Below are 24,507 nucleotides of genomic sequence, written 5' to 3' on the forward strand. Positions count from 1 at the left end.
CTACCGGAGACAAATTCCTTGTGTGTTCTACATACCTACATACCTCGGTTTACAAACCCCTTGGCTTACGAACTTTTCGGTTTACAAACGTTACATTTATAAAAATTTTACCTTGGCAAACAAACTATTTTTTAGAATACACACGGAGCTGCCCCAATGAGTAATGTGTCGTTCGCGAACGCGCCCGTTCTCCTAACAAGAAAATGGTGGCCGACTGTTTCCTCTATTCTCCGCCCCCAGTCTTCGCTTAAAGCCACGTGATTGGTCAAGAACGCAGAAGTGAGGGGGTGAGGGTTACAGACAGAGAGAGAGTGAGGCCGTTCTCCCAAAAACAAAATGGTGTCTACGGTTAAAGCCACGTGATTGGTGAAGAACGCAGCAGTGATAGGGGGGGGGGGGGGGGGGTTGTAGACAGGCAGACGACAGAGAGAGAATGAGAAAACACACAAACACGAGAGGGAGACGACAGAGCTTGAAACAAAAAAACAAAACAGAAGTGAAATGGTGAGAAAAAGGATAGAAAACAGTGAAATTTGGACTTTGATAGTTCACAAAAGCAGAGTGTAGACTGGAAGGTTAAAATATCCCTTCAATCTGGCTCCACAAATAACCCGCACAAACCATCTGTACACTTGATGCAAAAAGCTATCAACCCAGCTCAACAGAACACAATTGATGAGGAACTAGGTAAAATTATCACAGAGAAAGCACCTACAAGAGATCATTCCCCAAGATGGTGAAAGAAGCCTATGTTCCTCATCAAGTGTTTCATGCTGATGAAACCGGCCACTCCATTCCATGAAACCATCAACGACCATCACAGAGGTAAATAAAACGACTTTACTGTTTATTTCTTTAATTATAATACCATAGCAAATTTATTATACATAAAATAAGGTACATTTTTTGTAGTTTTAAGGCTTAGAAAATTAGAAAGTAGAAAATTATGTTTTATGGGGACCTGGGAACGGATTATTCTCATTTTAATGGTTTCCTATGGGAAATTAATTTTTGGGATACATACTTTTCACCTTACACATTGTCTGGGAATCAATTAAGTTTGTAAGCCAAGGTATCACTGTACTTGGCAATAAAGATGATTCTGATTCTAAAAAAAAATTCTGATTTTGTTTCATTTTACAAAACTAAAATAAACCTGTGTGTTAAATACACCGATTTAACAAAAAATGCTTGACGGATGATGTCATGTTTTAATTTAGATCTTTATTTGCTCCAAAATTAAAACATCAAAAGTGTATGAAGTGAACATGAAAAAAACATTGAAGGGGGCAGAAAAGTGACACACACACAAAATGATGTTTAAAGTCAGCCTAAATATTCTAAAAGTTGCTGTAACTCCTCACAATTCTTCACCACTTCCGGCAACGACAGCAATGTCTACATGGAAAAGAACCCACCCCATCACCACCCCCAAAAAAAATTAAAAAGATGAAGTAAAAGTCTATGACAACCAATGAGGTTGTCGTAGATTTTTATGTGAGACCGAAGGAAAATTTACGTACCTCCCGGACTTTACTCATTATGTTGTTCAACATATGCACCTCGTTCTCGCACTTCTGCTGGTTCATTTGAGAGATGTGTTGCTGCGGCGGCGGCGCCAAAACAACAGTGAGCATGCGGATGAATGGGGCGATCACGAATTTTGTCAACACTTACGTGTCGCTTTGCCCGTTCGAGCAATTTACTTCTGGTCTGCTCCATTTCCTGAAGACTCGACTTCAATCGCTCCACCTGTGAACAAGATGGAAAATCCTTAAAATGAGGCTAAAAACACCATACAAATGTTGATCAATGTCAAAAATTATACTTGTTAAAATACAACAGAAATATTTTACAATCAAACAAACATTTAAAGGACAACAAACACAATTTTTTTGTTTCCTAACTGACATCAGAAAAACGTTTTATAGCATCTAAAATACCCAAAACACACAGGATGATATTTTTAGTCAAATGCAAAACACCAATAAAAACATGACTTAAAGTGTCCCAAAACTACTTTAAAATGACCTCAGAAAGTTTCAGTTTCAGAAGGTCCCGCCCCCTTGTTCGTGACGTCACGCCAGGACATCTTGCCTTCCTCGAGAATCAAAACAATGGCTTCAGATTCGGAGAAGATGCTTTCTTGTAACTCATCCAGTTATGAATATGATTCAAATAGTTCTGAAGAGGAAATCATAAATGTTTACAATCGATTAAAGAAGTCCTCCCATCTCAATTTGACTGAATTGTCGTGTCATGTGAATTGTGTATCGCTTTCTCGGTCAGGGGGGTTACAGATGTGACGTCAACGTCAGGAATCGTCACCAACTCAAAAACAAGACTTCCTGAATATTCAGCTCAAGTCATAAAACGTAAAATCCTGATCTCCTTTAATAATCAATCTTGTTTGAAAAGTACAATGAATTGTAAGACATTGTTAGTAACTTCAAAAATGCACATCAAACTTACATTCCTACGGGTTGACAAAAATAGCTTTCGAACCCCTGACCTGTCAACTTTTCCCCGTCCAGGTAACATCCGACTTACGACCGAGTTCCGTTCCGAGCAAACGGCCGTAAGTCAAAATGGTCGTAAGTTGAAATACATTCAAAATGTTGAATATAGACTCTGAGGCTAAATGACTCGCAAACTCCTCCCTCCGGTGCCATCACACGGTCGATTGCTGTGTCAGAGTGAAATGCTGGCTGGCTGGCCAAAATTGTCGTACGCGTTGCCAAGCATAGAATTAACATATTAAAAATAGGGTCTTGAGGTCGTGGTCGTAAGTACGGGTGGTCGTAAGTCGTGCCGGTCGGATGTTACCTGTATTGTATACGTTTTTTTATCATTTCAAATAATGTACAGCATACTACAACTTTTATACGTTTTTTTTTTATTGTGAACCGATCTCCAAAGATCATTTTGGCTCAAATTCAGCGCGTCTCAACTGCTGGTAGCCAACGACAATACCACAAATGCTCCCTTGCTTAATTTATGGTAAATATCCTTTGCTGATGATTTTGCTCCATTTCTTGTTTGTCCATACACTGTTTGTCGCACAATGCAATGTTTGCGTTGCGTCATCTGCTACAACCCACGTGAACTCCTGTTTCCACGATGCTTTTAATGTATGTTTATGTTTTGTAGCGTCATTTTGTTAGCTTCTTTTGAATCTTTCTTCTGGGGCTATGACACTCGGGAAAGTCCGGAAGCACGAAGTTAGTCGATGCAGGCTTCTGATTGGCTGCCGAATATGCAAATTGCTAAATGAACCAAAATTAAAAATTGCCAAACGAACCAAAATTCTCAAACCGAACGAAGATTTCGAAATCGAATTAGAGCAAACGTTTGATTTGAAAAAAAAATATTTTGTCTTCTTTTTTTTCTTGGAAAAGTTGTCGGCCACCCGGGCAGAGACATTTTGTAAATTGTTCAACCGCCGTAAAAAAAGTTGCACGCCCCGGGCGTCCGGGCAGACGTTGTTTCAGACACTGCTTCAATGAATGCTTCAAAAAGTTTCCATAAATAAGGCACAACACATTATAAGGCGATACAGTGGAGGCTGGGGTTAATGTTATTTGGAAAAAATAGAAAATTATGAAGAAAAGAATTCCGCCCGGTGAGGTAATTTTAAGATTACGGAAAGCAAATGTCATTTTATGTGTCCCAGCATGCACCCCGCACTACTTCTACGTGAGGGGGTCGGCGGCTATTGACAGTAGTTGTGCGACCTGTTGAGGCTCAATACGACTTCACATAAAAGCCGCACCGGATTATCGTCATCTTTTAAGGAAAAATAAGGCTTTTGGGTGCGCCTTATACACCGGATTTTTTTTTTCACAGGGCACTCTCCGTGATCATATCTGGCATCCCAACAGGCCGCCGTGGCAACCTCGAAGGGAATCACTCTGCTCTTAAAACCGTCATGTCCGTACCTCTTTTAACAAAAGGAGTTTCTCTTCCTTTTCATCTACTTGGCCGGAGGTGGGCGCACTGGCTTTCCTGATTTCGGCGCGCAGGATTTGAACTTCCGTTTGGCTTTCCTGCAGAGAGCGACGTAGCTCCGTCGTCTCCTTATGCAACTCCTGTTTAGTGTGGAAGGTGGGGAGGGATAGAAAAAGTAGATTATCTCTTAAAACATTGCTGGATAAGCGATAAAATCGGGTTCTTACGTTCTTCTCAATTCTGTGTTGGAGCATGAGCTCATGAGCCTCGGTGAGATCATTTATGAGCTTGGTTATCATCTCCGAATCCTGTCATGGAGGGGAGAGAGAAAAAAAATGTAGTCGTTGCATTTGGCAACGCAGGCTTGTCAACAATAGGGGGCTGGGGGGTGGACCTCAGCTTGCTTCTGCAGGAGTTGGTCTCGGCGCTCGGCTTGATGATGCAAGCAACTCAGCTGATGTTCCAGTTCCGACACCTCCGCTAAGTGCTTGCTGTTTGTGTCCTGCAGCGCCATTTCCAGGCTGCGGCTGGAAAGAAGACGAGCGCTATTCTTAAATGGTACACAAATAGTATCTTTTCCGCACTCTTTTTGTGTCTTTACAACACAAAGTTGAACAAAGTTAGTCAGATTGTGAATATGGACATTAACGCGTTAACAACATTGCGTGATGATGCTATTGGTTTGGAGTTATTATTGTTATTCTTACTGCCTCACACTATTCCAAGTGTTACTATACAGATGCTCCCCTACTTACGAACAATTGAGTTACAAACAATGGAACAGATAAAGACTTTTGTAGTAACATATGTAGTATTCTCTTCTGTTGTACATGTACATATCTATATAGAGCATATATTTTATTCAATGTTTATTTTTCAGTAAAAACCAATACAGTGATACCTCAGCTTACGAACTTAGTTGGTTCCCAGAAAGTGTGTGTAAGGCGAAAAGTGTGTCTTCCAAACACTAATTTCCCATAGGAAACCATTAAAAATGAGAATAATCTGTTCTCAGGTCCCCATAAAAAATAATTTTCTACTAAATAAGACTTATGGTCAGAATCTTTTTTTAACGTGTTTACCGAATGGAGGAAAATTTCCTCTCCATTACATGATCTAAAAATGTTGGACTACATGTTATACCTTGCCCGTGTCCAAAAATAAAATGTGACACGAAAATATTAATAATGTAATGTAGAAAATAATAAAAGCGTTTTTATTCATTTTGGGAATTGAATTGTCAGAAAGTGCTTTATAGATGGAAAAGGTTTGAAAATGTATCATTCTTATAATGCCGTGCACCTTATGCACTTGATTGTAATGTACAGAAATCAAATATTTAATTGTAGTTTAGCCAAAAGCAAAAAAAAAAAATAGAATACATAACATAATGTCAATTCAGTCTTTTTTCAATTAAAAAAATGCTATCCTCCTTTTTGAAACCAAAGTGAAGCCGTTTCAAATCGCTAAAAAGTGATGGCGAGTAGGAAACTTCAGAGCTTATCACAAGTGAGATTCATCCACCCCAATAAAATAAAAACAAAAAAATATTTTGGCAAAGTGGTTTGCAGCTATGTACTTACACAGCAAGTTGCAGTTCCTCCGCCCGAGCGTCTTTCTGTTGCTGGACGGACTGAAGGGTGCCGACAAACTCTGTCACCGTTTCGCTGAGTTGGGCCAGCACGTCCAGCACACCACTCTGCTCTGACTTTTCCTCGTCATCAGACTCCCGAGTGACCACGTTCTTTTTTTTCGGGGCAATCGGCAGGCGCGTGAAGGCGCTGTTCTCACTGAAGATGATCTCCCTTGGCAAATCGACTGAAGAGAGAAAAAGTCAGCAAGACAATCAATCAATCAATCGGGTTGTTTTGGTCCCTTCTCCACCAAGGTTTAGCAAACTCCATTTTTTTTGGTATTGGCACATTTTTCCAAAAATTCCAGTTTAATTTCTATTTGACTGCGAACATTCGACCTTTCTTCGAGTAACGCTGAATGAACTTACAGTCTGTTGTCTTAGTTGCTTCTTCTTCCTCATGATCAACACACTTCTCAGCAGTTGGGGCGACCGTGACGCAATCTACAAAAGAGCTGGAGGCCTGCTGCCCGTGCTCCAATTTGAGTGCTGGTTGTGAGTTGTTTGGTTCTGATTTCTGAATAAATAATAAAATAAAATACAAATATAATATCATATAAATAAAAATGACAAGAAAATGGAAATAAAAATACATTAAATTAACATTAAATTGGCATTCAATTAAAATAAAATAAAATTTACAATCAAATTAACTTATTCACTAAAATGAAAATCCAATATAATAAAGTATAATATAAAATAATACAATATAACATAATAATATAATAAAACATAATATAATATAAAATGACATAATATAAATAAAAATTACAATTAAATGGAAATACAAATACAATAAAAATACATTACATTAGAATTACTGTACATTAAAATAAAAGTAACATCAAATTAACTCATTCACTGCCAGGCGATCTGCAAAAATGTGTCCACTCCAGTGTCAGGGTTTTTGTCATTTTCACTCAAACGACAAACATTCAATGCAGCATAAGAAACCTTAGACTCGCTTCTTTCATCAGGAAAAAAAGAGCCAATTCCCAAGTTATATGGGTCTGGAGTTTACTGAACTTGAAAAGGGGGCGGATGTACAAAATACAATACATCTTGATTTATATAGCGCTTTAACAACAGCTGAAGCTGAAACAAAGCGCTTACATGGACAAAAGGCAAATGCTGCCCCCTCGTGGGAGTTAAAAACATTGCCGGAAGTCTGACCGGCGCTTAATTGGCAAGAAAGACCAAAACCCGAACCAATTTGGGAATGGCGTCAACACCTTTCATTTCACGAAAAAACAATTGGAAATGGCAGCGAATGAGTTCAAATAAAATAAATAAACTAGCGCATGAATTGTTTCAGTCACTGCGGGAGGGTGAGGGTTGAACGAAAGTGCGCTTGCCCCACGCTAAATATCCTAAAGGTCCCATTACCTCGCCTTCGACAACACCCTGGAGCTTGTCGGTCAACTCCCACAGCGTGTGGTGCAGCAAGGTAATTTCCGTAACGGCCTGATCGAGCTCCTCGGATCGTTTCCGCTGACATGTGCTGGCTTTCAGCCGGGTGGCCTCCAGTTCCTCCTGCACGCTCCTCTTCTCTCGCCTGCAAGCACGCAGAACATGGAGTCATGGTGGCCGCACGGTCAACGCCGTAACACATCACGTGGAATTAAATGACTTGGAAACAACAAGACTCACTGTAATTGAGCGAGATCTGCTTTCAGGTCCTCGCACTGGATGTTCCTCTCGTGGAGAACTTGGAGAATGTCCTCGCTGTTGGCGAGCTGCTCCCGAACCACTTCGTTCTCTGCCTGCAGGAACTGGAATGCCGAAAAAGGGGAACGATGGGTCAACTAAGCGACGTCATACATCTTTCGACAGAAAAAATAGTTAATTCCTAAATTACATGGGTCTGGAGTTATATGAGCTTGAAATGAGGGGGGCTGTCCAAAATACAATGCAATACATACATAATGGTTTACATTAAGTTTTAGGACTACATAAATATTCAACATAGCATCAAAAAACCTTAGTCTTTTCTTTCATCAGAAAAAATAGTTACTTCCTAAATTACATGGGTCTGGAGTTATATGAGCTTTAAATGAGGGGAGCTGTCCAAAATAAAATGCAATATATACGGATTGGTTTATATAGCACTTTAACAACAGCTGGAGCTGGAACAAAGTGCTAACATGGAAAAAGGGGAAATGCTGCCCTCTTGTGCAAGGAAAAAAACATTGGCAGAGACCATGGTCAGCGCTTTATTGGCACCCAAACAAGAAAAACCAAAACCCAAACAAATTCGGGAATGGCACTCTATGTCCTATTTTCAATTCCCGAATAAATTCTTGAATGGCAGTGAATGAGTTCAATGTTTTTTTTTCTTCTCCAAATTGGTCAACCCCGAGCCACTTCAGCTCACCTCGTTCATCTCCGCCACGGCGCCGAGCTCCGTGCAGACGCGCTCCAGTTTCTCGATCTTGGAGCTCTGTGACTGTGAGAGCGTCTGCAACCGCCATAGTTCCTCCTCTTTCTGGGCAAGATGACGACTGAGCTCGCCCGCCCATTCCTTCGCCTGGCAAAGCGATGACGCCAAACTGGGTGCCAGCAAATTGCAGGCGTTGATACGACAACTTCAAAGTCTCTGCAAATGTCACCAAAGAGACGCCCAACTCACTAGTCTGCTGTTTCCTTGGCCGTGATGGCGTCTCTCTGTGCCTGCTGCAACCTGCAACAACAACATTTGGAAGGAGTCTTTTATTTTGGAATTCATGGAGGAGACGTAACGGAGGCCCTGCCTGGACGTCTCCTCGGCCAGGGTGTGCTGCAGAAAGGTGTGGGCCGCCGTCGTGGACGACACGGTGGCCGACATTTCCGTCACGGTTCTCTCGAGCTGGGCTCTCTGCTCCTGATGTTCCATTAACTTCTGACGTAAGACGCCCATCTCTGGGATGGTTTTTTAAAAAAAAGTTCAATTGGTATTAGATTCCGGTTTTGATTATGTTTGCATTATTCTTTTTTTTTTTTTTTACCTGAGGTCAAAATGTTAACCTGAAGATTTAAATCACAAATTTTGTCTTCGGAAGATTGGATATTGAACGTTGCTTTTCTCAGATCATCTTGCAGCTGTATAAAAAAAACAAATACATTTATAAATAAATAAATGAAAATAAAAATAACAATACACTTAACTTACAAGCACCTTCCAAAGCACCCAAGGACACTTTACAATTAAAAGAACAATAAATAAAAAAACAAATAAATGGAAAAGTAAATAAATAAAACATAAATAAATAAATAAATAAATACATAAATTGGGAAGCATCAAAACAGCATAGATAACAAACATTATCAAACATTCTGATTTGATAACATCAAATCAAAACGATAACCACAAATGATTTATTCACAATTAAAAATAAATAAATAATAATAATAATACATTTTATTGATAAGTACCTTTCAAAACTCTCAAGGACACTTTACAATCACAAAACAAGCAGATAAATAAAACCAGAGTAAAAATTATAAATAAAAACAAATTATAAATAAATAGAAGTGCTATCGAAATCATGGCCCATATAGTTTTAATTAATAATTAATAAATTCATAATTAATAATTCCAATTAATTTATAATCTTTTGTTATGTTTTCATCTCGACATCATTATAATCTGACTGGGATATGGTGTTTTGTTCATTGTAAAACAAGTGATTCATTACAATTAATATTAAAGAACCATGACTAAAATGGCCTTTGATTTAGGTTAAAAGCATTAAATCATAAATTGGGACAAAAACATTCAGAATTAAGTAAAATAATTGCAACAATGCAGGCTGAAAAAATTAAAAAAAAAAATAAAATAAAATAAATAAATGTAAAATAGGAAATACAATGGCAAAACAAAGCATCAAAAAAGTTTGAATATTAAAATACATTTGGCCAATGGACAATTACAAAATGAAAATGAATTCAATAAAATTATTTCTTTTAAATTCTCAGGCATAGCAACTTTTTTCACATTATCTGTAAATAAAAAAATACTAATTTCATTTTAGATGACATAAATTCATATCAGGATTTTTTTTCTTTGCTTCTGTTGGTCTGACCTGCTCTTTCTCCTGTTGAGCTTGAATTCGCGCGGACATGTGCTCGTCTCTTTCTCTCAAAGCAGCCGCCGCCTTCTCATTCAGCCTTACCATCAAAGGAGTATTCCGAACTAGCATGTCCCTGACGATGGATAACTGCAACAACAATAACAAAAACAATCAACGAAAAAGAAGTGATGGATCCGGCCCACAAAAAAAAATTGCACAAATCGGAAAAAGATGGAAATTTGACATTTTTTCTGCTGTCCAAAATATGTTAAAAATACTATTTCGCGGCGGCAAGTGAGCAAAGGCAATACAGTACAAATTTGCTGAAATACATTCGACCCACTTGGTTGGTCAAACTGGAGTGATCCTGCAAGCTTCGGCGCATAAGATCCACAGCGGAGTTCAAGGTTTCGCTGTTGGTCTTGTTTAGAGCAACCTGGTGGAGAAGAGACACAGGATTGAAAAGGTGGATTGGGGCCTGAACTCGTTGGCAACATTGATTGCCTTGGTGCCAGCCTTGGTGCCCGTCGCGTAAACATCCAGCCCTTGAAACCTCCAATGTGTCTGTGTGCGTGCGTGAAGCACAGTACGCAGCCAATCGTAAGCGAGCTCGGACGGAAAAAGGCGCGTAATACAAAAGCTATTTTACAGCATTTCTGTCCGAATATTTTTTGACATACTGTACCAGCAAAAATGTTCGGATGTACCGTAACGTAACTTGAAAAAAAAACATGAAATCATGATTCGACTTTGGATATTCTCACATCAGGTGAGCCACCTGTTTGAGTTCTGTGTGGTCAGTCTGCACCAGCTTGTTTTGCAGCTGGGACGGCGGCGGGCCCGCCCTGGCGACGTCCAGGTGCTGCAACGAAGCTTCCACCGTGATCGTGCTGGACATTGGCCTCTGCTCGAGATCCTCTCTTGGGACGCTGTCCGAGCTTCCTGCGGGACAGCTGCATAGGCATACAAACGGGGGAAGGTCAGTTGGAGCTGGGGGATCCAGCTCAGTTCTCAAAGTCATTTTATTTTCTACGTGATTGGCGTCACTTATTTTCTTTAAAAAATGTGTATTTGTTTAAGAAAAAAAATATTTTATACAAGTGTAGTACTATAATATATTTTGGTTCTTTTGACTTCATGATGGCGCCGCAAAAGTGGCTGCCTTTCCAGCAGCTCCTGTATTTTGTCTTCTACTTCTTTCTTTCCTTTCCTCACTTTTCTGTTGTGAAATGTAAATTTCTCTACTGCGAGACGAATAAAGGTAAATCCAATCCATTCCATACATTTTTTTTCAAGATGTAAAATACACACACACACACTATATACAGTAAAGTCTCGTTATATCGATATTCTCGGGAGTCGGAAAAAATATCGATATAACCGGACTATCGATATATCCGATCCTGCGGGATGTAAATTTTCTTCTTGCGTTCATAGAAATAGTATCGCAATAAGCAGTACTATCGCTATAACGAGACTTTACTGTATACAGTGTGTCTGTATACTATTCAACACGCATTTTCAACAGCAACATCATCCTCCAATGAACAAAAATAAATAAGGGCCTTCCACTAGGGCCGTTCACCTTTTTCAGCATTAAAAATATCAGAATCAGAAAGCCTTTAATAGTCCCACAGTGGGGAAATTTGGGAAATAATACAATTATGTTCATTTTACATATTTTAGGAAGTAGCTAACAGAAAAAAAAATAATTTATTTCAGTATGGATACACTTCACAGCAACGTCATGATTGTTAGCGAACTTCATTTCCTTCCATTTAGCAGTTAGTGCTTATCGTGATACTAATTGTCTATAGCACGCTCGGATCAAAAAATTTGTTAATACTGGATGCAAGTAAGCATCGCTATCTCACTTCCTTGAAAAGTAACTGTTATGTGAGGATAGTTTTTTATCGATAGTCCCGGTTATATCGATTGTTATTTCGGACTCCCTTGAATATCGATATAACGAGACTTTACTGTATATATACATACACACACACACACACACACACATATGGACAGACGGACAGACAGAAATGATAGATAGATAGATAGATAGATAGATAGATAGATAGATAGATAGATAGATAGATAGATAGATAGATAGATAGATAGATAGATAGATAGATAGATAGATAGATAGATAGATAGATAGATAGATAGATATACAGTAAAGTCTCGTTATATCGATATCGGATATAACGATAGTCCCGGTTATATCGATACTATTTCTATGCACGCACGGAGAAAATTACATGCAAACAGGGTCGGATATATCGATAGTCCCGGTTATATCGATATTTTTTCGGATTCCCTTGAATATCGATATAACGAGACTTTACTGTATATACAGATATACATATGTACACAAAATATCTTTAAAGGAAAATCTAAAATTGGATTTGAAAAAAAATGCATTTAAGAATTTCAAGCACTTACTTCCAGATGAGAGGAAGAGGATCCGTAAGCGTGCAGGCATCCGTGTTGGACAACTCCACTTTTTCTCGAAACTCTCCTGACGTATTGAGGCTGCGATCCAACATTTTGACAGGGGTGACGCCCACCCCGACGCTGCAAGGCTTTTCGGGAGCAGTAGCAAAATCGATCTTTCCCGTCGCCAAATGGCCAAGAAACTCGGCCATGTGCCGGAGCTGCTGCTGGAGGGGACCGTCCGCAATGAAAAGTCCGTCAGGACCCGCCAGTTTGGGATTAGTCTTCTCTGAATCTTCCAGCTGGAGTTTGTTGCACACAGTGGTGGAGTTAAAGAGGGGATGAGACAACGGGCTTTCCAATTGGTCCTCCCACAAAACGGCCACCTCCGTACTGTCTGGCGAAAGGGGGTTCTTCTCGCAGCACTCTAAGAGGTTCCCGCGACGCCTGGCGAGGGAGAGGGACACCCTTCGAACCGGAGTGATGAGCTGCAGAGCCGACATCACAGACGGCTGTTCCGAGAGTAGTTTTAAAACTGCGGGCAGGGTCTCCGCTCCGTGGGGTTCATCTACAGGTGATGGGACATGCGGTCTGTTTTCAGACAAACCAAGTGCGCTGTCCTTTGCGTGATTGGAGTGGCTCATGTCCAAATTCAGCTGCCCCTCGGGGACCATTTTGTTCTCGTCAAGCCTCTCTGGTGTCGTGCGGATTTTTAAGTCAACAGTCGCCAAAGTTTTTTTCAATGATGGCATCGGAGTCCCGAAAACATCATCATTTGGTGCACCTTGGACTTTTAAAGAATCGGAATGGTGAGTCAGAGCCTTGCCCGATGCAGGTGTATGAGCAACCGCCTCATCGTCATTTTGGTTCTTTTGAATGTATTCCACTGTTTGAGACTCGTTGTGGGGGACAAAAGCACCTAACAAAGCACCCTCTTGTTCAAAGGTGTCCACGGTGGTCTCAAAACGGCAATACGGGTGGTCAAAGTGATTGCCGCAGAACTGCACATCGGCAGATAAAAAGCTCTGGGGCAAGAAAATGCGGTCTTCTGTGCATAGTGAAGGTTCTTCTGAAATCATCACTTCGCCACCGGAGCAGTTGAAGGATTGAAATGTGAGATCGACAGGGGTGGCCATTTTGATGGTTTGTATCACACTGGCTGGTGAAGGAGAGCACAAGCCAAGACAAATATCCTCCTGTTGGTTGCATGTTTGAGTTAGAAAAACACACAAAAAAAAAACCACACATCATATTTTTAAATGTTTTTTTTCTCCAGTGCAAAACTAAATATTCTCCAAATATTAATACTTCTGGCACTAGTATGAAAGTTCATACGTGTCTCCAAAAGAGTCGTTTCAGCAGACCCCCAAAATGGCCTTTTTGTACAACCACTAATGGAGAGCAAGCCATTTTCAACTGTTTAGAATTATAATAAAATCAAATAAAACCCACTTGTGGACAAGTAACTAGCATATTTTTAAATGGTTCACTTGATCAAATTCTGACTTTTGTGTTATTATAATACATGTTCCTGTTTTTAATACTATGTTATTTTCTTCACCCTTTTCTATTTTCAACATATATACCTCTATATGATTGTTTAAGCTGACTTACGCTTCATTGTTCCTGTGCTACATTATTTTAAAGCAAGTACCATTTGGATTTTCGACTGGAACGGTAAATACAAAAATATTTTATTTGATAATAATGAATGCACTTTTCAGTGTAATGTACATCTTTTACGACTGAGAAGTATCACGATTTTTCATCGTGTTTAAACTTAAAAGTGTGTACCTTGATCTGTGATTTGGATTTGCGTCTCGAGGGCCGATTCTGCTTTTCATTCTCCAAACTTCTCAACGGAGGGCGCTGCTCACATCTCCAGGAAGGCTAAACAATCGAAACACAACTAAAGCACTTGAAATATGGAGTTTTCGAAAACTATGCCCCCCTCCCAATATTTTAATTCTTACCGAGCCTTCCAAACTTCCACTTGACATCTCCGGTGTGCTGTAAAACAGCTCGCATAAACAAATAAGAGACGCTGCTTCCACTAAGTGAATACAAAGAAATACGAAACCGGAATAAATTTGCCGTGTTTTTTAGCAAGTCTCTAAATAGTCAAAGCTTTCATGGTTAGTCGATGACTGCCGGAATTAATTACAATGTATCGAGAACAAAAATTGTCAAACCTTCCGATAAATGGTCAACAAGCGCGTTTCGTTCAAAACTGAAACTGCATCTTTTCCTATTGGTCAATTTTCTTCTTCGTCGTCATACTCCATTGACGAAAAGTGCGTATGGACTCAGTTTTATGTTAGTGCCGCCTGAAGGACAAGTCGAAATTGCGCCAACCAACCCAGAACTGTTGACGCCAAACGTCGTTTTCGGTTCTTCTTAAAAATATATACTGACAAAGTTTTTCAATGACTTGTATTTTGTGTCTTAATGAATAAAATACTTTCAAAATTAAGAAAAAAATGGGTCGTCCCGGGGTCATGAATTCAACAACCACCCATTTTCAAGGTATAATTTAAAATAAGATATACTGCATGTTTTTATTTCAAACTAGGTCCAGTTCATTCAATAATTCAATTATTTTAGCATCAAATACATTCCTTTACATATTAATTTGTCAATGACGTTTAACTTAACTTTAGCATGCTAGCTATACGTTCTTATCCGTGTCTGTAAAGTCAAGGCCCGCGGGCCAAATCCGGCCCGCCACATCATTTTTTTTCGGCCCGCGAAAGCAAATCAAACTTGTTAAATTCCATGATGATTGCTAGAATCGGAGCCAAAATTTCATATTTTTGGATGTCAACCACAATAAAAGTCATTATTCTTGACTTCAGATTTGAAAATGAGTTATTCATTAATTTGCTGTGTGCTCTATATGTAATATTTGAAGGGATTTAAATATTCTAATGGGTTCCCCAAATTCCTAACGGCCCTCGAGAGGAAACCATAACTACAATGTGGCCCGTGGCAAAAAATGACTTTGACACCCCTGCTGTAAAGTGTCCTTGAGAGTTTTGAAAGGCACTTAGAAATTAAATATATTATTATTAGAAGTAGTAGTATTATGAATGAGTTAAGATGAAATACGCAAGAGGTGGTTATATTATTGTAAATTATCATATTCATTAATATAGCAAAGCAGTCAATCATTTTTTTCTTTTTTTAATGGACAGAGTAAAGGCAAGCACTTCCTCCGCATTTAGTTTATGAAATACATACACACAGTATGACAAGTTGAAAACATAGTACAGAACTTCTTTAATATACAACTTTGATTTGTGTATAGATGGTAAAAGTTTGTTTCTTTTTAACATTATTTGTTAATGCAACATCAAAACAAAATGGCAGATATAAAGGAGCTCATTCAACTTTGCGTTTTTGAACAGGTTGAATTTGCAGCACTTCTGCGAAGCCGAGTCCAAACCAGCAGGTTATGTCTGCAGTGTCCAGGGTGAAGAAGAATAGCTTGTCTTTGCATCGAGTTCTCCGGTACACCGACCTGGGGTCTGCAGATAGCACCCCTCGAATGGCGGCGGCGGCCTCGTCTGAACTACGTAGAAACCTGAACTTTGGACGTTCGCCATCAGGTGGACCTAAAACGCATGAAAGGTTAGGATAAGATCCCATTTCCTGTTTCATGATTTCAAAACTATTTCCCTCGTGCAAGACTGTCAGAGATGTTTGTTCGGACACTGTGAATAAAGGCTGGAACACAGGAAGATTGTCTTTTACTGCTGGCAGGGGACGCAGCCATTCATGACCGACGCCCAACCTCTGCGGCCCTCTGCGAAGCTATGTATTGAAAGTATATGCAAATTTAAGTAACACATGAGTAAAACACCGTTTTTTTAATTTCAATACCACACCCCTGGACATCCCAAGCACCAACATCCATAAACCAACAGAACACAGACATTTTAATGGGTTGTCTTTCCACGAACTGATAGATTTGTAACCTGGCTAATGACCTCTTCCTGTGAAGGAGTTTACCAAGTCCTAAATTTCGCCCAAGGCCAGGTCTCCTACATGAGGATGACAGTTTAACAGGCTGTGTCAGATTGACCCCACATTTTCTGTGCTTCAATTGTGAGCCTCGTGGTCTGCCAACTAAGCATATAACAGCATGAAACTTTTAAATATGATCAAATCTATTGTATATCAAGACCACATGGTAGAAATGTGTCTCCTCCATACCTCAAAGTATTTACCTGTCAGGTTGCTAGGAAAGAATCCGGCTAACTGCCTCTGCGCGCATGGGGTAAATCGCACCTCCAGGTTGTCAATTGGCGGCTCTCTGATCCAACCAGCAATGGTGCTGTATGCCTCTTCTGTATAACATGGCCGCCGATCCTGCTCAGACCCCCGACAGTCTTCGGAGCTGCTCACACAGTCGTCATTCACTAGATTGAGGTCTCGTTTGCTCAAGTAGTCCTTGACTTCCTCCAGCACGCTGAGAGGTTCCACGGGGTTTGGATGATCATCAAATTGACGTGCTTCTTGGTCGATCAACTGCGCTTGAATCGGTTCACGAGGTGACAAAAAGGTGGGATCTGTGTTGAGGTGACAAGGCGCCATGTGCGCGGCCCTCCGACTGCAGGGGGAGTCATAGTCCGGAATGTAAGGTTTTATATCCAGCACGGGGGTGCCGGCAATCATGTCAATGTCTGACAGATGGAGCGTATCGCCTAGAAACGAAGCAGAGATATATCAAATGTTCATCAAATCAAATCAATCAATCAATCATATCAAATTATATATCAAAATTGTTATGAAGGTAGCTCCTCGGTATGCGTGTGTTGACTTGACACACACCAACAATTTTGTCCAGCTTTGCAAGAGTCAAGCCCAAAGCGTTGGGCCGGTGGGGACTGCGAGTCGAGTACAGACCGACCCTCTTGCCGTTCAACCTCGGGGGCTTCACTTTGGCTTTGTGACTCAAGTGGCCGTTTTTGTGGAAGAGAAAGATGACCCTGGAGTGGAAAAAAAAAATATGTTAAGAGCAGCTCTGTCCTGGCTTTTCAGCATGGCGAAAATGTTTGGTTCTGGGTTTTTTCGGAATGTACTCCTTCACCGCCAGACCATGTGCAAAAACGTGTCCACAAAAACGTTTGCCAGGGTTTTTCACTCAAATTCAAAGTCCCACAGAATATTGACTTTTCGGACTACATAAACATTCAATGCAGCGTAAGAAACCTTTGACTCTTTTCTTTCACCAGAAGAAAATAGTTCATTCCTGACTTTTAAGGGTCTGGAGTTATCTGAGCTTAAAATGGGGGAGGCTACACAAAAGGCAAGAAAAACCAACACCCCAACAAATTTGGGAATGGTGCTCCACGTCATATTTTCAATTCCCGAATAAATTATATATGTATATATACACCGTATATAAAAATAAAATATGTCAACCCATGGGGCCTACCAGATATGAGAAAACTGTTCTAACCCTACGAGGGCATGCTCAGGGTTATTGAAGACGCTCTGCTCCAGTCGCAGTTCCGCCCGAGACGATCCACAGATGGTGGGCTGCCTGGGAGTCCCATTTTTTTCAGAGAAACAGGAATGAATGTATCCGATCGGCAACGTCTGGATTTTTCCTGCAATGCCACAGAACAATTGCAATGAAAAACTGTGCGTGTTGCAGACAGCTTATGCCATCGTTACCATCCTCAAGAGCTGTCTGGGGTAACGTCGGTGGAGGTTGGCTTTTCCTCAGTTCCCAGGAACCAATCTTGGACACGACGGACTCAATTGAGAGCATATGTTTACGATGAGCTCTGGTTGCATTGTTCAGCATTTGCCTGTTGGTAAAAGGCAACTGATGAGAATTGCGTGTCCTCAGTTTTATGACAAAGTACAGTTTGGATGGCAACAACAAAACTCCAATTGGGATTCAGAAACTGTCTAATTATATACAGTGGCTTGAAAAAGTATTCAGACCCCTTGAAGTTTTCTACATTTTGTCACGCTCTGACCACAAACAAATATATTTTATTGGCATTTTATGTGAAAGACCAACACAAAGCGGTTCACAATGCTAACCAATGCAGGAGTAATGTACTCATTACAATAAATATTTTATTTAAAATATTTGACGCACTTCAAAAATTGGAGAATAATTAATGTTTGGACGTAAACAAGATAACTTACACAATTTTAAGCTTAGCAATGGCTCTAAATGGCCGTTTGGTTGTGAAAATAGTTGATTAATTAGATTATATGTTAGCAATTTCACATGTGCGTTTTTTACATTTGAACTAGTATTACGCTTCTCTTCGTAAAAGTACGAGGCACCAAAAATAAGCAGTCTTGTAATGTATTGGTCATGCTTATTGATTTGTTAGTCTTGTTGTCAAGATGGAGGACACTGATTTGCTGTGGCGACCCCTTGAAGGGAAAAGCTGAAAGGAAAAGAAGAAGAGGAGTCTTGTTGTCAAGCATTACCATATACGGGCGTAGTTAAGACACGACTATAGATATTTTGTTTCGAAGTAAAACAAGTGTCCATAGCGTATATACATAACCACTCCTGGATAATGAAAAATATCCACAGTTATGACAATGTCAAAGACATTTCAAGACAAAACCAGCGCTTTATAAAAGGAATCAATGGGTGATGAACATGACTAATCCACAGGGGACTACTATACTTTATACGACTTTTAATAATCAAAAGACCGTACCGAAGATTCTTGATTTCTTTTCGCATGACCAACGCCTGCTGTTTTAATTCATCAACACGATCGCAGCAACACTCACTGGCAGAAGCCATTGCGGTCAAGTAAAATCGAGAAAATGATCGCTATATTTTGACTCGGTATCGACTTGCTAAAAACACGCTGCACAGTTAGCACTCTTACTCTTGGGTTAATAATGACAACGCAAAACGACTCGTGAATTGCTGCTGCCCCCTATCGATCAGACGGGATCTGCGGTTTAAGGGTGTGTCAGGAGATGTACTGTCGATAAATAATGTATTGGTTGGATGCTTTGTGGTCATATTTATGAACATTTGTTGTTGTTTTTTTTTTTTTTTACATATTTCACTATTTCATTTAAATAGTACTGTACGTGTCGCATTTCCTTAAACATCTAAGCAGAATTTAGAACAACACGCAGTTCTATTTTTTCACCAGCAAAGGAATCGACTAATTCCTTTATTCCACAGCGTTATCTTTTATCTTTGGGGTGGGGGACGCCCAGTAATCCTGTCCGCAATGCACTGTAATTTTAATCATATTATTACAACGATATGTTCATATGTGCATGCAAGGAGTATTAACTACAGCCAAAAAATATTTTGATAAATTTGGACAAAACATATGACTTGAGGAAAAGTCTGCTTTTACCACATTGACGTGAGTCCTGTAGGTTATAAAAAATACCCTGGTCTGGTTCCAATCAGTCAAATTTTGCATATTCATGATGATAAACGGGGAGTCTCAAGATCAGTCTCAACACATTAAGAATGAACAGCAATATCTGCAAACGTGAGCATTTTTTTTTTTTTTATTCGGTGAAACAGTTTGGACAGTATTACTGCTTGAGTCATACAATTTAAAAAATAATTATAGTAAGAACATCATTCATTGGTTTAATTATGGAGGACAAATTAATTTGTTGTCTGTTCTGGCACAACTTCCGTGACTGCATTTAGGGCTAAAATAATACTGAAGCAAAAAAAAAAAAAAAAAGAAAAATAAAACAACCCACTGGCAAACGGCCCTTCACCTACCCCCTACCCTGTTCTTCACCTTCACAAATTCTGTCACCTTCATCTGATTTTTTATCCTGAGTTGGTAGGACGTCATTTTTCAGCTGGTCTGGGCCCAAGTCTTCAATGGGTACCAGGTCGATGTTTTCCTTGTCTTGTGAATCTGTGGACAGGGTCTCCAGTCGTTGAATGGTACTGGCGGGAGATCCGACTGCTTCTGACACGGGGGTTTGGGATAGAGCTGAAACAAGAACAGGATCTGGAGCTGCGGACACGTCTTGGACAGAAACTGGAGGATCTGTGACACGGGACGAGATAAGATCGGCATTTGGAGAAGAAGATTGAGCTGTAGTTGGAGTTGCTTGGTGAACTGGGACAGGACCGGGTGCTTGACTAAGATCTGACCCTAGAGCTAAAGCCTGATCGGCAGCGGCGGAAAGATCCGGAGGAACCACCGTGGGAGGCGGAGCAAGATCCTGATCTGAAATTTCATCGGAAATGGTCGCCAGATCTTGTGCCGCATCTGGAAGCGCTGCAGAAGGAGGCCGAAAAAAATCTGGACCAACGGAAAGAGTTTCGCTTGGAACTGGAGGAACAGTGATAGGTGGCGGGACAAGACTTGGAACTGAAACTAGTGCTATGTTGGGAACTGGAGTAAGGGCTTGGTTTGGCAACCATGTTGAGACGGGTTCCGAAGTCCCCCTGCCGGAAATCGGGAGAGAGTCTACCTCTAATTCTGGTATTGCCTCCACTGATTGTGGCAGAACCTCGACAGGGCGAGTTTCGGGGTCCGCAACCTTTCCTTCCTGAGTGAAAGAGCTTTCTGGGGCGGAATCTGTCTTCTTGGGCCTCCCTCTTCGCTTTGCGCCTCTCCTCTGGTCAGCCTTCTGTCTTTTCCCCAGGCTTTCCACTCTGGAAAAAAATGATTGGGATTAGTCTGAACAATGGTGGATGTTGATATAGCTCTTCTGATGCCTTTGACAAAGCGACTCGGCGCAAAGTCCCATGACCTGGATGTGGAGACTCAATAGAGGACACCAGATGGTAGCAACATTAGCTCGTCGCCTGTGCCCCATTTTCAGTCAAAGGGGAGCGGCGCTAATCTAAAGTGGCGATCGTGTTTTTTCTCCTGTGACAAATTTTACTGGTCAAAACCACAAAAGGAACCCAAAACGTCCGATAAGAAACATCAATGCTTTTCTTCTCCAAAATTTACCCCAAAACCCACTGGTAAGTCTCCTTCTCCTCCGCTTCGGCACGTTTCCTCTTGAGAAGTTCTCTGTCTCTCAATCGGCGACGGATTCCACCTTTGGAAACACAGAAATGTTTCCAAAGTAAATTCATTTTTTCTTTTGTTTTCTCATTGAACTTGCCGGTTCCTTGATCTCAGACAGTCGGATGAAAGGGGGTAAAACTTCCGCAGGGTGAACAAGAAGCTAAAATTTATGGATCTTAAACCAAGAGGACTGTCCAGTGTGGAATTTAAAATGGTATGTTTGTATCTTTAGGGAAAGCACTGTAACGATCTGACAGAAACTTCATCATCCAGATCGTCAAAAAAATATGAAACCTTTTCATTGGTTTGCTGAAGTTGAGGCTACAGTATTGAAAACATATCGGATTATGTTTGATTAAAAACGATTTTTTGTCAGTGTAGAATTTCAGTTGCCACTGATTGTTCTTGAATTGATTTTTTGGTTTTCAAAAGACGGTTTAACATCTTCACTGAGCATTGTCACGGTTTGCGCGATGGTGATGGTTGTGGATTCCAAATAAGCAGCGGGTTGTATTTGACAAATTGTCAAATACAACCCGCTGCTCCTTCCTGCCTGCTTATTTGGAATCCACAACCATCACCACCTTGCAAACCGTGACAAGCGTGAAGAATTCCAGTATGTCTTCCACAACCAAGAACAAGTCAGGTTGGCTCCTTTGGTTATTTTTTTGCCCAAGTGAGGATCCAGTTAGCTTCTTACATTGTTTTTGAATACAAATTAAATTTCTTCAGCGCCCGTGTAAAAAATGTAAGAGTTCAACCGAACTCGTTCTTGACTTTTACAGTGTCTAACACAAAGACAAAAAAAACAATGCAGCAAGTGTACTTAACCTCTAGTGTCATTAAAAGTTGCTCTTGAAAACCAAGCCTAAATCCATACCTTGGTCTTCGTCATTCTGATTTTCATATTCAATCTCTTGCCGTAAATTCTCCTCCATGGTAAGTCGTCGCTACGACAAAACCGGCAGCTGGTTGAAATGCAGGCGTTTTGAAACAGAAAGAAAAAAGAAAAAGGGAACGACCAGTCTGTTTTCAACTCCCGCCCAAATATGAAATTATCTGGTTAACCATTACCGCTGTGCCGCGAGAGCTCCTGCACGGCTAGTCTTATCATATTTGTAAAGACAGGGGGTGGGGGTTGGCAAGGCTGTGACAGAACTAAGTACATGCAAAGAGTTATATGCCACCGTACACCAAAAAATGTCGCGGGTGGGAAAAAAAAGTGCGGGTTTTTTTTTGTGAGCAACATGAATGTGAGTTCCTGTGCTGGAGGACAGCGATAACCTTTGACCAATGTTGGATAATGATTGCTACATTAGCCAATATCAAACGGGCGAGCTTGTGATTCGTCCGATTGTAAATATGGTACAAAAAGTACAGCATCATGTCATACTTTAAACCCCAGGAATCCTTTGAGGTGTTTTTTTATTCATCTGAGTGTTGTGAACAGAAATCGCTTATCTCACACCAAGGGAGAGCAGCCCTATTGGGGTGTGTTCTCAATCTTCCCACAACACTCAGAGCCCATTCGAGTGTGTGGATGGGTGTGTTTGTGTAAGTATGTGTGTCTAAAAGGGAGGCAGTCCAGCAGGGTAAACAAATAACACTCAGCAAAGCCAATAGTTCCCAAAGCTACTGTGCGTTTGAAGCAAGGATTTGTGTGTGTGCGTGTGTGTGTGTGTGTGTGTGTGTGTGTGTGTGTGTGTGTGTGTGTGTGTGTGTGTGTGTGTGTGTGTGTGTGTGTGTGTGTGTGTGTGTGCGCGCGTGTGTGTGTGTGTGTGTGTGCGCGTTTGTCTGTGAGTGTGCGCGTTTGCGTGTGCGTGCGTGTGTGTGTGTGTGTGTGTGTGTGTGTGTGTGTGTGTGTGTGTGTGTGTGTGTGTGTGTGTGTGTGTGTGTGTGTGTGTGTGTGTGTGTGTGAAGCACCTAGGTCGTTCATGTAGTGTATTTTGAAAATAAATGACACACTTTGGGGCCCAAAAAATAATGGTAATATTATTTTTCTTCTTTGCTAATTGTTGGTGCAAAGTGACATAAGCGATTTCATTTCTGTTAACACAGATCCGAATAATAGGGTCGAATTTTGGCATCCCCCTCCACCCTTGTTACGATCAAAGTCACCAAATGGCTCAGTAGATATCTCTTAAAGATAACCCTGAGCAATTATTCTGCACTGTAATGTATGTTGGGAGTAATTTATCCTTCAAAACATGCTTGGAAAATGTTCAGGGATAAAAATTGTGAAAGAAAAGAGCTGAGCTCAGTCGAACCATAAACAGTTGAGTTGGGTGTCCTTTATAAGTTAACACACAAGTCAGTCAGCATAAAAGGAATAACCATCACAAGAATTTGTGACCGAAATGCAGATTTTTAATAATCTATCACCCAAGATGCTTAGCGTAAATATGATATCATACTTAGTGTTATTAAACAGAGGTGAATAATAATGGTGAGTGATGTTCGCATACAGTATTATCAGTTCAAATCATCATGGCCTTCTTCCGTCCACCATACAGTGTGGCTCATGATGATTTGAACCGATAATACTGTATGCGAACATCACTCACCATTATTATTCGCCTCTGTTTAATAACACTAAGTATGATATCATATTTACGAGTTCTAGAAATTAAATTAATCAGAACCGGTTCTCAAAAAGAACCAGTTTTCATTCCACATTTATTATGTTTGAGTCCCAGAGAGGATACAAAGGTCTATTTGCATTGATCATGAGATGCAAAAAGGCGGTTTTCAAGTACGATGCATTGATGATATCCAGGAAGTGAGCGGACTCTCCTAATAGTATTCACACGTTTCTTAAAGTGCGTGAATGACTGTAGCGCGACGTCTGCTGCAAAATAAATAAACAAACAAACAAATAAACAAATACATAAATAAATAAATAAATAACAAAGCGGCCTGTGTTGAGAAATCGCAAAACAGCGACATCTTCTGGTACACTATCCTCAGTGCCAAAATACTCGTTAATGTTCAAATTGAACAGGAACGTTTATAAATTTGACACATTAGGTACAATGAACACAACAACGATCCTTTAAAAAAACAATTTAAATGCAAAATTATCCATAAAAATAAATAAATAAATAAATGTGGATACGGAAGAGTTCACAGATGAAAATACAGCACAGCAAGTTATATTTTTAATTTAGCATGAACTATCGGTTATGGGTAAAATTGCGATTTGTTTTTCAAATCAATTATGGGAGTTTTATAAGAGAAAATTGTGATTTTTTTTAACAAGTGGGAATATTCAATTCAAGTGTTGAGTAGGTACAAGAATTTTAAAATGATTTTTTTTTACGTTTGTTTTTAATTACATTGACATTTATTATTTACAATGGACATTACATTTGATATTTGTGACTAGGAATAGATACTGTGAATTACCAAAATATTTTAATGGTAAAATGCTGAGTTA

General features: G+C 40.1%; 3 protein-coding genes across 4 annotated transcripts; all 3 read right to left on the reverse strand.

Annotated features, from left to right (window-relative positions):
* Positions 1–1,215: 1,215 nt before the first annotated feature.
* Positions 1,216–14,288, reverse strand: spag5 (sperm associated antigen 5). Its single transcript, XM_089006693.1, has 20 exons — positions 14,037–14,288; positions 13,858–13,953; positions 12,073–13,259; positions 10,409–10,583; positions 9,974–10,066; positions 9,643–9,777; positions 8,566–8,659; positions 8,332–8,479; positions 8,211–8,261; positions 7,956–8,130; positions 7,232–7,353; positions 6,968–7,136; positions 5,951–6,098; positions 5,532–5,766; positions 4,343–4,475; positions 4,176–4,256; positions 3,939–4,088; positions 1,678–1,752; positions 1,524–1,604; positions 1,216–1,398 (listed from the first exon to the last, which is right to left on the reverse strand). The coding sequence occupies exons 1-20, from the start codon at positions 14,061–14,063 to the stop codon at positions 1,327–1,329; spliced, it is 3,447 nt and encodes a 1,148-aa protein (XP_088862819.1). The 5' UTR covers positions 14,064–14,288; the 3' UTR covers positions 1,216–1,326.
* A 949-nt stretch (positions 14,289–15,237) lies between these two features.
* trmo (tRNA methyltransferase O) lies at positions 15,238–18,928 on the reverse strand. Its single transcript, XM_089006207.1, has 6 exons — positions 18,765–18,928; positions 17,746–17,882; positions 17,504–17,678; positions 16,897–17,054; positions 16,293–16,769; positions 15,238–15,677 (listed from the first exon to the last, which is right to left on the reverse strand). Exons 1-6 carry the CDS (start codon positions 18,851–18,853, stop codon positions 15,445–15,447), a joined length of 1,269 nt encoding a protein of 422 aa, XP_088862333.1. The 5' UTR covers positions 18,854–18,928; the 3' UTR covers positions 15,238–15,444.
* Positions 18,929–19,568: 640 nt separating this feature from the next.
* On the reverse strand, positions 19,569–22,220 carry hemgn (hemogen). 2 transcript variants are annotated; one of them, XM_089007017.1, is made up of 3 exons: positions 21,952–22,220; positions 21,024–21,102; positions 19,569–20,707 (listed from the first exon to the last, which is right to left on the reverse strand). In XM_089007017.1, exons 1-3 carry the CDS (start codon positions 22,007–22,009, stop codon positions 19,813–19,815), a joined length of 1,032 nt encoding a protein of 343 aa, XP_088863143.1. In that variant the 5' UTR covers positions 22,010–22,220; the 3' UTR covers positions 19,569–19,812. The 2 variants fall into 2 exon arrangements, with proteins under 2 accessions (XP_088863143.1, XP_088863142.1); XM_089007016.1 differs by having other exon boundaries at positions 21,012–21,102.
* Between the last annotated feature and the right edge of the window lie 2,287 nt (positions 22,221–24,507).

This window comes from Hippocampus bargibanti, linkage group LG10, assembly GCF_051943395.1.
Source record: "Hippocampus bargibanti isolate YZ-2025 linkage group LG10, ASM5194339v1, whole genome shotgun sequence".
Lineage (NCBI taxonomy): Eukaryota > Metazoa > Chordata > Actinopteri > Syngnathiformes > Syngnathidae > Hippocampus > Hippocampus bargibanti.

Bases quoted from the DNA above. Each gene is read 5' to 3' on its own strand.
- trmo (XM_089006207.1), bottom strand. From the start codon at position 18,853: ATGGCTTCTGCCAGTGAGTGTTGCTGCGATCGTGTTGATGAATTAAAA. The intron at 17,883-18,764 runs GTACGGTCTTTT...TTTTACCAACAG, and splicing joins AAAGAAATCAAGAATCTTCG to GCAAATGCTGAACAATGCAA. The intron at 17,055-17,503 runs GTAGGCCCCATG...TTTCCACTCCAG, and splicing joins GAACAGTTTTCTCATATCTG to GGTCATCTTTCTCTTCCACA.
- spag5 (XM_089006693.1), bottom strand. From the start codon at position 14,063: ATGTCAAGTGGAAGTTTGGAAGGCTCG. The intron at 13,954-14,036 runs GTAAGAATTAAA...TCGATTGTTTAG, and splicing joins GTGGAAGTTTGGAAGGCTCG to CCTTCCTGGAGATGTGAGCA. The intron at 8,262-8,331 runs GCAGGGCCTCCG...TTGTTGTTGCAG, and splicing joins CTGGCCGAGGAGACGTCCAG to GTTGCAGCAGGCACAGAGAG.
- hemgn (XM_089007016.1), bottom strand. From the start codon at position 22,009: ATGGAGGAGAATTTACGGCAAGAGATTGAATATGAAAATCAGAATGAC. The intron at 21,103-21,951 runs GTATGGATTTAG...GTGTTTCCAAAG, and splicing joins TCAGAATGACGAAGACCAAG to GTGGAATCCGTCGCCGATTG. The intron at 20,708-21,011 runs GTAAATTTTGGA...ATTTTTTTCCAG, and splicing joins ACTTACCAGTGGGTTTTGGG to AGTGGAAAGCCTGGGGAAAA.